At 38.4% G+C, this 14925-nt stretch overlaps 1 protein-coding gene across 4 annotated transcripts in view; it reads right to left on the bottom strand.

Moving 5' to 3' along the window:
- MCF2L (MCF.2 cell line derived transforming sequence like) overlaps nt 1-14925 on the bottom strand; it is a 285276-nt gene that overhangs the window by 38219 nt on the left and 232132 nt on the right. For all 4 annotated transcript variants that reach the window (XM_044670522.1, XM_044670521.1, XM_044670520.1 and 1 more), the window contains exons 6-9: nt 11064-11180; nt 10262-10411; nt 7539-7663; nt 1874-1988 (exon numbers count right to left, since the gene is read on the bottom strand). In XM_044670522.1, the coding sequence (XP_044526457.1) occupies nt 1874-1988; nt 7539-7663; nt 10262-10411; nt 11064-11180 (507 nt within the window). The remainder of the gene's footprint in view (nt 1-1873; nt 1989-7538; nt 7664-10261; nt 10412-11063; nt 11181-14925) is intronic.

Here is a 14925-nt window from a genome sequence, read left to right on the forward strand (position 1 = left end):
GAAGAAAGGAAGGAAGGAAGGAAGGAAGGAAGGTAGGAAGAAAGAAAGAAAAAGAAAGAGAAAGAAAAAGAAAGAAGAGAAGGAAGGATGAAAGAAAGAAAAGAAGGAAGGAAGGAAGAAAAAGAAAGAATTGCTTCTTCCTGGTGAGGAGGGTAGTACACGGTTGATTATTATTCTCATTTTACTGATGAGACAGGGTGCCATGTTGGTTGTCATTTGGCTCTCTAAGGGCTGAGCCAGCACCTGAACCTAGGTCTTCTGACTCTCAAGTCTAGCAGTCCTCTCACTGCAGCACCATGTCACCAGAAATTCTAGGTTAATTTTAGAAATTGAGCTACATTTTAATTCACTCAATTTCCATTTCATTTTTTATCTTAATGAAGAAAAGTTTAAAAGCAAAGAAAAGCTATACAAAGATGTCAAGAGAAGTGATTTTGTAGTCCCTCGAGGTCTGCTCAGTCTTGTAGAACAAAGGAAGGAGCTGGCAGGGGTTTAAAAACTCTCTTGGGATAAAGGCATGAAAGCCTGCTGCAGTACTTTTAAGCACTTCTAAGCCCTGGGAGATTTGACTTTTTCATACCTAAGCATTTTTGGTGGTGGGGATAAGTATGTGAAGCTTGCTAAAATCAAGTTAGCCACTAAAATGTAGTGATTCATGAGACAGCAAAGGATGAAATCAGGGGCTAAAGTTAAAATTCTGGGCCCACATTCCTTTCAAATTAAACAACTTTTGTTTTCATTTTGTGTTTTCACTTGGACTTATCATGGACACTGGAAGTCTATTTGCTCTTTCCCCCAAAGTCTCATGGAACCCTTGGCTCCCTTCAACGGTTGGCTCAAATACCAACTCCTTCACAAGGCACTGATTGATCCCTTCTTCCCCCCTCAGTTATTGGTGCTTTTTTGTTTAATATATATTTTGTTTTGATTTATCTGTAAAATCCCTGTGGAATTTTGCAAACTCCCTGAGGGCAGATATTTTCATTTCTGTCTTTGTATCCTGAGAGCCTGGCACAGGGCTTGGCAATGATTTGAACTGATTTCTGGTGTGTTTGTTCAGATGAGACACTTAAACCTTATGCTTTCTGTAGCTGGCTTGAATCTTTATCACTGAACCCTCTGAATCACAGTTCTAGAAGCTTGGGAATATAGATCCAGAACTGAAAGGGACTTGGATGCCATGCAGTCCAACTCTTATTTTACAGATGAGGAAACTGAGCCATGGAGAAGATAAAGGACTTGACCAAGGTCATACAGCAAATAAGTGAGAGAGCTCAGAACACTTCCAGGTCAGACTTCATTGAAGTCTCTTTTTGACTAATTTTGTCTTCATACCTGGAGAAGATCTCACAAGTAGTAGAATTCTGCTTCATATGCCAACAAATGCCTTGTCACATAAAATGGCTGATATATCTCAGAAAGTTTTAGAACAGATGTTATATAAGCGTAACCCCAAAAGGCAACCCAAACATAACAAATTTTTTTTAAAAAGTGTTATCATTTTCTATTTTATCCCCACCAAATTTAACATTGTTTTCCTTTACCACCAGATTGATTTTTTTAAAATTCAGAAATGGTTTTAAAGCCTTACACAAATTTGTCCACTATTTGTCTGGCTTGGAGTCAGGAAGACTCATCTTCTTTACTTCAAACTGGCTGGACCCTGGACCCTGGACAAGTCATTTAACCCTGTTTGTCTCAGTTTCCTCATTTATAAAATGAGCTGGGGGAAGGAAATGGCAAATCTCTCCAGTGTCTTTGCCCTCAAACTCCATTGCATTGAATATTGTTCTCTCTCACAACAAATCACAGCTCGACAATGGCAATACTGAGGAGCATCCCTCACATTTCACACAGTCTTATGACTACTCACCTCCCGAAAATTCTGCTCAAAATTCCGGAGCTGTAGGCACTGCTCGAGTTTCTGCTGATGCTTTGCCCAAAATTCATCAAAAGCTGCTTCAGTTTCACCCAGCTGATCCAAAAGTCTAAAAGGAAGGGCAAGAATCATTCTTTTTTTTTTTTTTAACTCTTTTTAAATCTGTACCATCCATTTTAGAGTCAATACTATGTATTGCTTCCAAGGCAAAAGAGCAGTGAGCGTCAGGCAATGGAGTTAAGCAACTTGCCCAGGGTCACACAGCTAGGAAGTGTCTGAGGTCATGTTTGAACCCAGGACCTCCCGTCTCTAGATCTGGCTCTCTATCCACTGAGCCACTTAGCTGTCCCTGAAAGAATCATTCTATACTATATATGTGTATCAGACTATGGCAAATTCTCCCTCAAAAGCAGTTAACTTGCTTTCCTTATCATTAGACATGGCAAAATAGAATACTTTGTACCAAGGAGAAAGTCAATTTTACCAAAATAACATTTTCATTTGTCATATAACAAGAAGGGCCAACTATTTTATTTCTATTGCATGGCTTCTGGGATTCCCATCAGGTTTTAACTTAGTCATAAAAACATAGATTTAGATCTGGAGTGGAACTTAGAGATCCCTTTCTAATCCTGATCCCCAGAAACAATTCAGTCACACATTGCCTTCCAAGTTTACTTCATTTGTCACATTGTCCCTTGTCCAACCCCAATCCTGGGTTACCATGCTATCTTTTCTAATCCTACACGCATGCTGCTGATCATCACTGTAGGCAAGCCGTTTATTCTTCCCTGACATTCTACTATATTCCCCACAACAACTGTTCCAAAACTCTTCCTCTCTTTAGACTCCCACACCATTTCTACCTTCTTCTCTGCCCACAAAGACACCTTTTACTTTACTGAGAAAAGAGGTCATATATCATGAGTTTCTTTTCCTCCTTTCTCCCACTTTATAATAACACCTCTACATTGTTTCCCATTTTCTCTTGCTTTGTTCCATTCTCTTTACAAATCAAGGGCCCTTCTTTGTGCCATGGTCAACCTCTCTACTTGTGCCCTTGGTCTTGTACTCTTCTGCTTCTTTTGTAAACTTGATTCCTTCCATCATCTCTCTTCTCTTTCTAGTTTCCAACGTTATCCAACTGTCTTTTCCTCTAGCCTACAAACATGGCCAATGTTTCTGATGTCCTGAAGCCATCTTCACCTGATCTTACCATTCCCTCAAGCTAACATTCCACCTTTTACCTCCCTTTTGCAACCAAACTCCCAACCGCAATTATCTAACACTCATGACCAAAACTTCCTCTCCTCCCACTCACTGTTCAACCCTTTGTAATCTATCACCTGATCTTACCACCACTTGTCTGAAACTGCTCTCCCAGAACAGCAACAATCACTTTATGGCTAAATATGATAGTTTGGTCTCAATCCTCATCCTTCTTGACCCCTCTGCTGCATGTGATGATGTTATTGTCCTCCATGCCTGGAATTCTCTCTCTCCTCATCTCTGCTTCCTGGGCTTCCTTCTCTCAGCTAAAATCCTACTTTCTGCAAGAAGCCTTTCCCTATCTTCCTTAATATTAGCATCCTCTCTCCGAGAATCTCCAATTTATCCTACATATATATCTTGCTTCTCTATCATTATTTTCCTGTTTCTTCACCATTATATTCTGAGATCCTTGTGAGCAGAAACTGTCTTTTGCCCTTTGTATCTCCAGTGCTTAGCACAGTAACTAGTAAATAGTAGATGGTTAATAAATGCTTATTGACTTTTCTTTTTTTAAAAACCCCTACCTTCTGTCTTAGAATCTATACTAAGTAGAAGGGTGGTAAGGGCGAGGCAATTGGGATTAAATTTAGAAAAATTAAAAAATTAAATTCATCCTGTATACTCTCTCTTCTTTAGGCACATTTCTCTCCTTGGTTCTCCTTTTTGTCTGATCTCATACTCAGCCTTCTTTACAAGATCATACTCTTAATGAAGCCTCCTAAGCATATGTGTGATGCCTCCCAGATCTAGACAGTCAGCCCCCACCTCCTGATCTCTAGTGTTACATCACCAAGCAGCAAAAATCTCAAAGGGGATAGAACACATCCAAAACTAATCTTATTCGTCCCTTCACTCTTCCTCCATTATAATTATTTCTCTTCTCAATTTGTCCATTTCAGTAGAGGATAGTTATCACTAACTTTTTAGATACCCTAATTCAGATTTTCAGCATCATTCTCAAATCATCCTCTTTCTCTCCTACCTTTCCTTCTGTTGCACATTATTTAGTCATAGTTAATCTATTGCCACATGTTCTTGGTTCTGTAGCTATAACATGTCTTGCATCTATTTCCTCTCCACCCGTGGCCCTTCCCTGGATGACTGAGCAATTCTCACTTTCATCTGGACCATTCAAACAACTTCCTAATTGGCCTTCTGACTTCCAGCTTCTTTCTCTTATCCGGCTTCCATCTAGCTGTCAAAATTGGCTTCCTACAGCACAAGTCTGATCATGCCATTCCTGCCTTCAAGAACCTCAGGCAGTTCCCTGTTGCCCTTAGATAAAACACAAAGTCCTCAGTTAGGCATTTAATTTCCTTCACAACCTGGCTTGGGACAACTTTTCTGGAAGGATTTCATATTGCTCCCCTTCGTGCCCTTGACGTTCCTATTAACTGTTATCTGAAATCAGAATTCCTCTGCTTGACTCCATGTGCCTTTGTACTGGACATCCTCTATGTCTGAAATAGAATTTCTTTAGCTCTGAGGATGCTTCGCTTCTATCAAGGCTCAGAAAGGATGTTCATTCATTTTTCAGTCAGATCTGACTCTTTGGGATCCCATTTGGAGTTTTCTTGGAGTGGTTTACATTTCCTTCTCTGCTCATTTTACAAATGAAGAATGGAGGCAAAAAGAGGTAAGTGACTTGCCCAGGGGCACACAGGGCCATATTTGAACTCAGGAAGATGAGTTTTCCTGATTTCAAGCCAGGCACTCTAAACACCATGCCAACCTAGCTGACCTTTTTAAGGCTCAGTTCCTCCTACAGTAAGTCTTTCTTAACATCTTTTCTCAAATTATTATGTATACGTGTCTCTGGTTACACGCTGTATTCTCCTTACTATTATGCAAGCTCCTTGAGCAAAGCACTTTATATATTGCTAGTACTTAACAAAATGCCTTGCTCATGGAAGTGACTTATTAGATCTTTCTTGGATCAGGATGAATTGGAATTAGGACACCTCCATGAAAGCTGTGTGCTAGGCAGTTTCTATTCTTTTCCTATCCCTGCTGTCCACTGTTTGGTTCTATTTAAAGGACATTAGAGGAACAGCTGAGTGGCTCAATGGACTGAGAGCCAGGCCTAGAGATGGGAGATCCTGGGTTCAAATTTGGCCTCAGACACTTCCCAGCTGTGTGACCCTGGGCAAGTCACTTAACCCCTATTGCCCACCCTTACCACTCTTCTACTTTGGAGCCAATACACAGTATTGATTCTAAGACAGAAGGTAAGGATTTAAAATATAAAAGGACATTAGACTCTACCTTGATGACTTGGGAAGCTAATTTAATCAAAGCAAATATATGTTTAACTATTATAGAAAAATCTAAAGCCAAAAGAAACTTCTAGGTCCTGATGGCAATAGATTAATACAATTATTAGTTATTTAATAACAATTCATATTTACAAAAGATCATGGAAGAAGACCTGGGGACTTTGGAAGTAATCACATCCAATAGTGTTAAACTCAAATAGAAATGGATCCATATAGCCACATATCACCTTAGAAAAATCACAAATTAATCTCATCTGTTTGTATTGTGGCAACTAGGTGGCGCAGTAGATTGCTGCCGCTGGCCTTAGGAAGATTCCTCTTCCTGAGTTCAAATCTGGCCTCAGGCACTTCATAGCTATGTGGCTCTGGGCAAGTCACTTAACTTTGTTTGCCTCAGTTTCCTTCTCTGCAAAATGAGTTGGAGAAGGAAATGGCAAACCACTACAGCAGTGGTTCCCAAACTTTTTTGGCCTACTGCCCCCTTTCCAGAAAAAAATTACTTAGCGCCCCCGGAAATTAATTTTTAAAAATTTTTAATAGCAATTAATAGGAAAAATAAATGCAGCTGTGGCCATAACTGCCCCCCTGGATCGCTGCAGCAGCCACCAGGGGGCAGTGGCGCCCACTTTGGGAATCATTGCACTACGGCATCTTTACCAAGAAAACCCCAAATAGGGTCCCTGAAGAGTTAGACATGTTTAAAACAATTGAACATGTATTTTTTTATTTACTTTATTAAAGATATCCTAATTACGTTTTAATCTGGTTCTGACCACCCTTGGGCATTTTTCAGTCAGCAGCAAGTTTGACACCTCTGATTTATTCTAACCCATAAATTATTAGTTTCCAAAGCATTGACCTTATATGATTTGCCCACAGTTGCACAGCTAGATTTCTGACTCTTACTCTGTCATGTAGCTTCTCAATTGAAAGCATTTAGCTTTTATGTTTTTATTTTTATTTTTTAAAAATCTTTATCTTCCATCTTCGAATCAGTACTATGTATTAGTTCCAAAACAGAAGAGTTCCAAGGCTATGCAATGAAAGCCAAGTGACTTGGCCAGGATCACAGAGCTAGGAAGAGTGTCTGTGGCCAGATATGAACCCAAGACCTCACATCTCCAGGCCTGGTTCTCTATTTATTGAGCCACCCAGCTGACTCCGATATTTAATTTTTAAAAATGTGAGATAAAATGATTCAGTGGATTGAGAGACAGGCCTGGAGACAGGAGGTCCTGGGTGCAAATCTGACCCAGACACTTCCTACTCTGTGATCCTGGGTAAGTCACTTGGCTCCAGTTGCCTAACCCTTACCGCTCTCCTGCCTTAGAACCAATACACAGTACTGACTGAAGTTCAGAGTTTTTAAAAAAGTGGGAAGTTGCCTGTTGACCTACTAACTCACCCTAGAAGTGACTCCTCCTTTGTACTTGCTTCCCTTTCTATTAACTGAAAACCTCCCACTTGGTAAGGATATTATAAGTATAAAAGACAAAGTAAATGCAAAAACACTTTGAAAGAGGAGGATTTGGTACACTAAGACATTATTCTCATTACTATTTGGCAATCAAGTATTCTCACAACTTTGAAATAGAGCAGTTTCCATTTCAGGGAATATTCTGAACCACAAAAGGAGGTTTCCTTTGGAATTCAGGGGGATAAGTGCCTAGAATTTCATAAAATCATAGAATGTAGAGCTAAAGTGACCTTAGGGAAAATACATTCCGATCGCTTTATTTTATAAGTGAAAGCACTGGAGCCCAGAGAGTTTCAGGGAATTGCTCCGTCATTCTGCTGGTTGCATTCAGCATGAAGTCTAGAATCCATTTCTTCTGATTCACTTCCAGTTGGCTACACGTTGCCACTGCACAATCCTGCCTCTGGTCTACCTGATTACTCAAGTGCAATTCAGTTTTCTTTGCAAATATGAACAGCCTTCTAAAATCTCTTGAATGAAAAGTATTAGTTATAAGGGTTTTGTCATTCCAGTTGGGATAAGGGGGGAGTTGAGAGGGAAAGAAAATAAAGACGTTTAAATGGGATAAAAGTTAATTAAAAAAGAAAAGAAAAAGAAAACAGAACACCTGGAAACAATGTATGGCTTCTCTCACCTCTGCACTGTGGTTTGATTGTCGAGCTGATCTTGATTGAGGTTGTACTCGGGATTCTTGGTCAGTGGCTCTCTAATGCTTTCAAGGATTGCATGTCCCTCTTTCAAAGCTAACATCATATCTTCCTGTGGAAAGACAATGGGATATCAGCTCATTCAAATGTGCTCATCAGAATTTTAGAGATCCAACGTATAATACAAAATGAAATCTTAGAACCTATGTTACTAGCAATTCGATATTGAAAAGACTGATTTATGGGAGCAGCTCAGTGGCTCAAAGATGAGAGGTCCTGGGTTCAAATCTGAGCTCAGACACTTCCTAGCTGAGTGACCCTGGGCAAGTCATTTAACCCCACTGCCTAGCTCTTACCACTCTTCTGCTTTGGAACCAATATACAGTATTGATTCTAAGACAGAAGGTAAGGGTTAAAAAAAAAAGAATGATTTAAAGAGTAGAGTGGGAAGAGGAAAGGGAAAAAATTATAAATGATGATGACAATAAAAATGATATTGATTAAACTGTCAAAGCAATACTTGAATAATTTCATAGAACCATTGAATTTTCTGAGCTAGAAAGGACTATAGACATCAACTAGCCCAACCCTCTCATTTTACTTATGAGAAAACTTATGCTCAGACAAATTAAATGAGTTGCTTAATATTATACAACCAGTGAATGTGAAGCCCAGGACGAGGTTATACAGATCAATCAATCAACAAACATTTATTAAGTGCATACTATGTGCCAGCTTATACATGACAAATAATATAGTAACTCCCCTTTCTCCCATTAAAGATTATCTAGGGTAACCTTTCCATTTTTATTATGCACTAAAGTTTAGAGAGATGAAATTACTTGACTAAGGTCACCAGACTAGCTATGCAACCAGGTGACAAAATGGATAAAGCACTGGGACCTGAGTTCAGATTAAGCCTCAGCCAGCAATGGGACCCCGGGCAAAAATCATTTAACTTTTGTTTGCCTTAGTTTCCTCACTTGTAAAATGAGGATAATAAGAGCCCCTACCTTCTATGGTTGTGAGGTTCAAATGGGGTAATATTTGTAAAGTACTTAGCACAGTCCCTGGCACATAGTAAGTACTTAATAAAAATAGTTGTTTCATTCCTTCCAAATAGTAGAGCTAGAACTAGAATCTAGATCCACCTGCTAGAAAGACCTTTGAGTGCTGTAAATCAGCTGAGTCAGATGGAAAATTAAGGGAAAATATGTGAAGCTCTGGTTAGCATAAATAACTCTTTCTGGGGAACAAACAAAAGCTAGATGGGCAAGCACCTCCTCCAAGTGATGCTCTAAGGAGTATTTTCCCTTGACATTTCTATAATAACATGTTGGTGTGGGGGAGAGTTATGCAAGCATCTGGATGATAATAATACCAGTTTACATTTCTATGATGCTTTAAATTTACAAAGCCCTATCCTCACAGCCACGCTGTGAAGTAGCTTAAACAAGGATTTTAAAATTTAATTTAATTATTATTTAAAATTTTTTAAATTTATTTTTAAAAATATTTTTCCATAGTTCCATGATTCATTTTCCTTCCCTCCCCTCTCCCCTCCCTCCTCCCAGAGCCAAAAAGCCATTCCACTGGGTTACACAAATGTTATCACTTATACCCATTTCCATATTATTCATTTTTGCAATAAAGGAGTCTTTTAAAAACAAAACCCCAAATCATATAACCATGTAAACAAATGATAAGTCATATGTTTTTCTTCTGTCAAACAGGGATTTTTTAAACCTGGTTTGTGATTTTATTGAAGCAGAATACTTGGTAAAGAAGTTATCTCAGTGTAGATTGCTGCTTTCTTTTCAATGTACAGTCTTAGAGAGTTTTATGGGATGCAGAGGCTGACTTGCCCCCATTTATTAGCATAGTCTCAGCCAGTTACACATCATTTAGTGGCAAAGAAGACAGGAACCTAGATCTTTTTTTCTACTAGGCAAAACATTGATTAAAGTAAGACATGGCTGCAGGTTTGATAACATATGAGTGTATCAAAAGCCTCTACCGAGAATAATGACTGTTGTTTCTAAGCAGAAAATCTAGCCAGTGTGTGGGTGTGGGGTATGGGTGGGCTTATGCCAAGAAAATGGAATTTTACACAAAGTGGGGAAGGGGAAGACATTTGGGGAGAAAATCAGTAAGTAAATTCCATGAGATTAAGAACCTTGGATTTCTGGAATTGGCATAAAACAGTATCCCCCCCATTTGTCAGTCTAATCTTTATCTTGAGGTATTACAGGAATCTTACCTTTAAATTTTACTGGTGAGCATCAGATGTCCCTAAATTGACCAAGAGTCTCGGTTACCACCACAATATGAATCACTTTGAAGAAAGATATCTTAAAAGCCTGAGTTCATATTTTAGTGCAGATCTCATCATTACTCAGTGATGCAAAGGATTTATTACCCATTTGGTGCCACCACAAGAACGTGTTTCAATCTGCATTCTACTAAGGCTGTCTTTTTAATATCAGAGTCAAAAAATGTGCTTTTTGTGTCAGAGATAAATGTGAACCTTCCATCTCGAAAGCTAATGAACAAGTATCTAATATGAGTGACTTTTTGAACCATGTTTTAGTCTTCAATTTGGCATAATCAAAGAAATCATGCTTTTCCCCCCTCTCAAATTTCTCTTAATGATTAGAGCCCTAGAGTGTTTAACCTCAACAAGTCTTGCCTCTTCCCAAGCTTTACTTACCTTCATTTTGCCTTTCTTCTCTGTGTGTGCTGAAAGAATGGAGCTGGTTGACTGTACATCATTAGGTAATTCCGTCTCGGCCAGTTCTGTCCCAAAGGACTGGAGCATTTGAGCTGTTTGCTTAACCATTAGGGCAAAACTTTCAATAGCCTTTTGAAATAAGGAGGGAAAAGAGGCTATCACAAAACATTCCACGTACACAACATGAGTATTAAAATGAGACATGGTCTCATAACAGCTAAGAAATTAAACATCTCATTCCAAAAGTAAAAGATTTCAAAAGAAAATCTGAACATCATGTTCATAGATAAATACCTTCACCATTCGTTCCTTGATTGCATGCTTTTTTTCCCCTCCCAGGCTCACATCAGACAAACTTTGAACATAATTTCAAAATTCAGAGTCATTCTTCTTTCTCTCTCCCTCTTAGGAGTGGAATGAGCACGCATGCTCTCTCTCTCTCTCTCTCTCTCTCTCTCTCTCTCTCTCTCTCACACACACACACACACACACACACACACACTCACACACAACACCACCACCACCACCACAACAACACAGCCTTTGCACAGCCTGCAGAAAACCACTCCCAAACTTATTACTCATGTTATTTCTTTAAGATGACTAAGTTCCATTGAGACCATCTTCTCATTCTTTGGAAGTAAACTTTTGTTAACATGAACGTGTTTGGAGAAAAGTTAATGCCACAATGCAGAAGCAGAATTATATACTAAGCATGTAATCAAGGGAAATCCTCCCCCCACCCCCCACTCACCAAAATATAATCAGAAAGGTCACTTACTGTGCGGTGAGATAGCCACCTGCTATGGCAATAGTCCAAGGTCCCACCAAGATCTTCCGTCAGCTGTGTTTTGTCAATATAACTCTGCAATTCTGGTACTGAACTGAGCATTATGATCTAGAAAAAGCAAAACAAAGCAAAACCCACAAATAGAACACCTATCCATAGGGCTGACCCAGTAATCTATCAGGGAAAATGTCTTTATTGTTGCAAAGGACACAGTTGACCAAAATAATAGCTGTTCAGTTTGAGAAAGCACAATTTATATGTACCCATTGCAGAAGAAAATGATCCAGTTTTATCAGGTACCAATTAGTGTCTGCACAATACCCCAAACGTGAGCTAAAACATAAATATTATGTGTGCAATCATCATCGACTTTTACACTTCAATCAACAAGAACAATGAATATTTCTGACATTTATGTGAAAAGTCTCTTAAAACTTTTCTTAGCCTCAATTTCCTCATCAGTAATAGGAGAGGGTTGGTGTGTCCCTTCCAGTTGTAAATCTCTGATCTTAGAATCCATTAATTAAGTCCCTATTATGTATGCATGCAAGAGATAGAAATGCAAAACAAAAATAGTTCCCACCTTTAAAGGACTTAGATTCTAGTTACACATCAGAAATATATGGTTGTGGTATATTAATGATTCCTCTTTCCAAACACAGGAGAGGGAAAGGGTTTTTTTTATTAGTGACCCTAGAACCAAATTAACAAAGGGACAATTTTTAGTTTTTGCTATGTCTAATTTTTTCCCCTTGATTTCACTTCATAAAACTCCAACTATTTAAATTTTTTTAAAAAAAAATCATAGCACTGTAAGTATCAAGTAAGTGTTCCAAAATAGGACCTTAGATCTATTTCACATCTGTTCCATATTACCACCCTGGTGATTGTTAACTATTCGTTGAGATTAAAAATAGCGTAATTTATATTAGGAAATCAGAAGCAAATGTGTTTTAATTTAAGAATGAAGCTCAAAAAGAGATTTAGTTAGGAGAAAAAAAAGAGATTTAGTTGACCTCCATTTTTGTCCTTCTACACCATTCTTCTGTGCCTTCCAAGCAAACCTAACCCAGAGAAAAATAGTCAAAGAAACTTCCCTAAATTTCTTTCTCATTCATTATGCATCTATTTTTGTGGGAACCTTTCTAAATTCTTTTATTTTAAGTTTCCTATATCATCACTAGCATCCTATTGATAAATTAATAATAAAAATATCATTATCAGCAATTAGTAATGGGTCTAAAAGCAAACCCACTTATTGATCATTTTTTCCCTAGCATGCTACCTTCTAGAGTTGGGGATACTCTAGAAATGTTGGGAGTAAATTGTTGATCTAGGGTGTCTAGAACAGCTAGGTGACACTGAAGTTCAAATCTGGCCCAGGACACTGCTGTGTGCCCAGCAAGTCACTCAACCCTGTCTGCCTCAGTTTCCTTATCTATAAAATGACCTGGAGGAGGAAATGACAAAACACTTCAGTATCTCTGCCAAGAAAACCCTAAATGAGGTCACAAAGAGTCAGTCACGGCCAAAAAAATGACTGATTCCAAGTAACAGTTGTACTAAGCCAGAGAGGAGAACTTTAATGATGACCCAGCAGATTAGAAAAGGCCAGTGATTTTAATGTTAATATACCTTTTGAAACCTGACTCTTGACTACTAACTAATATGTCACTCTGCAAAGGAAACTACTTCCTGTGAACAAGTATATATGTGAAAATAGTTCCTGCTGTGGCTTTCTTGCCAAATATAAAACAAAGCATAATCTAATTACTGATAGAAAAGATTTTGTATTCAGTATGAGGATCATGAAGATGGAAATGCTTCTGCTCCAAAGGACCTAATAGGTATAGAAGGTTCCAAAGAAGTGGTAATGGAACATGGAACTTTAGAGTGACTTTGGTTCACAAAGGCTCTAACCATCCAAAGTGTGCCAGAGGATGATGTATAGAAGAAACCTAAAGCAATGGTTTACCATAAATAACATCCATATCATGCTTCTTTAGACGCTAAGGCTGCTTTCGTACTAGAAACACAGAACATACTATTCTCAAAAATCCCACAGCATCGGATGCTTTTATTTGTAAGGACTCAGTGTGGCATTTACATTGCAGCATACACGAATATTTTCACAGATAGCCCAGTGCGCCCATAGAAAATACCATACTTTCCAAGGTTGCTAAAAATAATATGCTTCTAGTAATATGAATGGCTGAGGGAAAGGAGTTGTGGCCTCAGTTATAAAGTACAGAATGCTAAACTCAGTGTAAGGGAGGAAGATTTCGGTTTGAATTCTGCTTCTGGTATGAGAGTATGAGCATTTATCCTACGTAGTCACTAGTTATGTGACTTTGACATTTATCCTCTCTGAGTCTCAGTTTCTTTGTCTGAAAAATGGGAGAATACTTTGCAGAGTTTTTTTGAAATTCAAAATAGAAAATGTACATAAAGGATTTCTAAACTTTAAGATGCTATAAAAGTATCAGGTGTTATCATTAATAATAAAAAATGCAGACATTCCTTTCACATTGCAACTTTCGACATATTTTTCGGGAAGCTGCAGATGACACAGAAAAAGGTAAAAACTCTGAAAGGCATAAACTCTCTATATAGTTCAATATCAACATATTTTATCTTTTAATGCCACAAACATTTTAAAGTTAAAATAAGTAAAAACTTAAAGTTTGTGAAAAGAACACGAAAGCCGGCAGATGACACACAAATTTTAGAAATACAGAGATATCTTTAAGAGTTTAGTACCTCATAAATGCATATAATGTAGTGTAAATACTCCATAAAATAAAAAAAAATCAGACTTCTCTGGTACAAAGGGAGGGCTAAACATTTTTACTTGGATTTTCCAGATCTTGGGGGCACCTCACCCCTAATTCATGTGATATAGAAGGGATACATGTAATTCTGATGAATAGAAGAAATACAGCCGTGTACTTGGTTAGCACAACAAGAATGCAATTCTTTGACCAATGATTTGAACCTGGCAGTTAGGAAGCATTAATGGGCTAGAAGGAAGTTCATAGTGGTGCAGTGTAAAGTGTGCTGAATTTGGAGTCTTAGAATCTGAGTTCCAATCCCAGTTCTGCCACTTTACTACCTGCATGACCTTAGACAACTCACTGTCCATCTCTGAGGCTCAGTTTCCTTATCTGTAAAATGAGGGGTCTGAACTAGATGGCCTCAAAGGCCTCTTCCAGCACAAAAGCAATGATTCTGTGAAAGTGAAGAAGGAAGTGATTCCATCTGTTGGAGGGAGGGGACAAAGTGGTGTGAAGGGGAGCAAAGGGAATAAAAGCTACCATTTCTTCACCCTTCCCCTTCAGGATTATTTTTGCTTTTATCTTGATTTCTGTGGACAGGTTGGTTTGGGGAAACATGATAGAGAAAATTACTAGTCCTGAAATGGGAATGGGAGCATGAAACTGGGGATGAAGTCATATTAGTAACCTACCTACCATCTTACGACTGTTATGATTAACAGACAAGGTGGCACACTGGCTAGAGTTGCCTGTTTTGTACCAAGTCACACAGAACTTTTTTTAAAATAAGGAAACAGATGAGCCCACTAAAATCAGTATGCTCAAAAATAACATCCACTCAGGTAGTTGGCCACAATAACTGGCATGGGCAATCCAAGAACCTTTCCCCAGTGAACTTGGAGCCTATTTAGTAGAACTTTTCTTTAATGAATACAACTTTATTTAAATTAAATTAAATATAATGCTTACCTCCCCAAACCTGTAGTAAATTTTACATCTCAGCTTCTTCTGTGGGTAGCTAAGTGATGCAGTGGATAGTGTGCTGTATCTGCAGTCAGGAAGGCTCATCTTTCTCAGTT

Source organism: Gracilinanus agilis, chromosome 3, assembly GCF_016433145.1.
Source record: "Gracilinanus agilis isolate LMUSP501 chromosome 3, AgileGrace, whole genome shotgun sequence".
NCBI lineage: Eukaryota > Metazoa > Chordata > Mammalia > Didelphimorphia > Didelphidae > Gracilinanus > Gracilinanus agilis.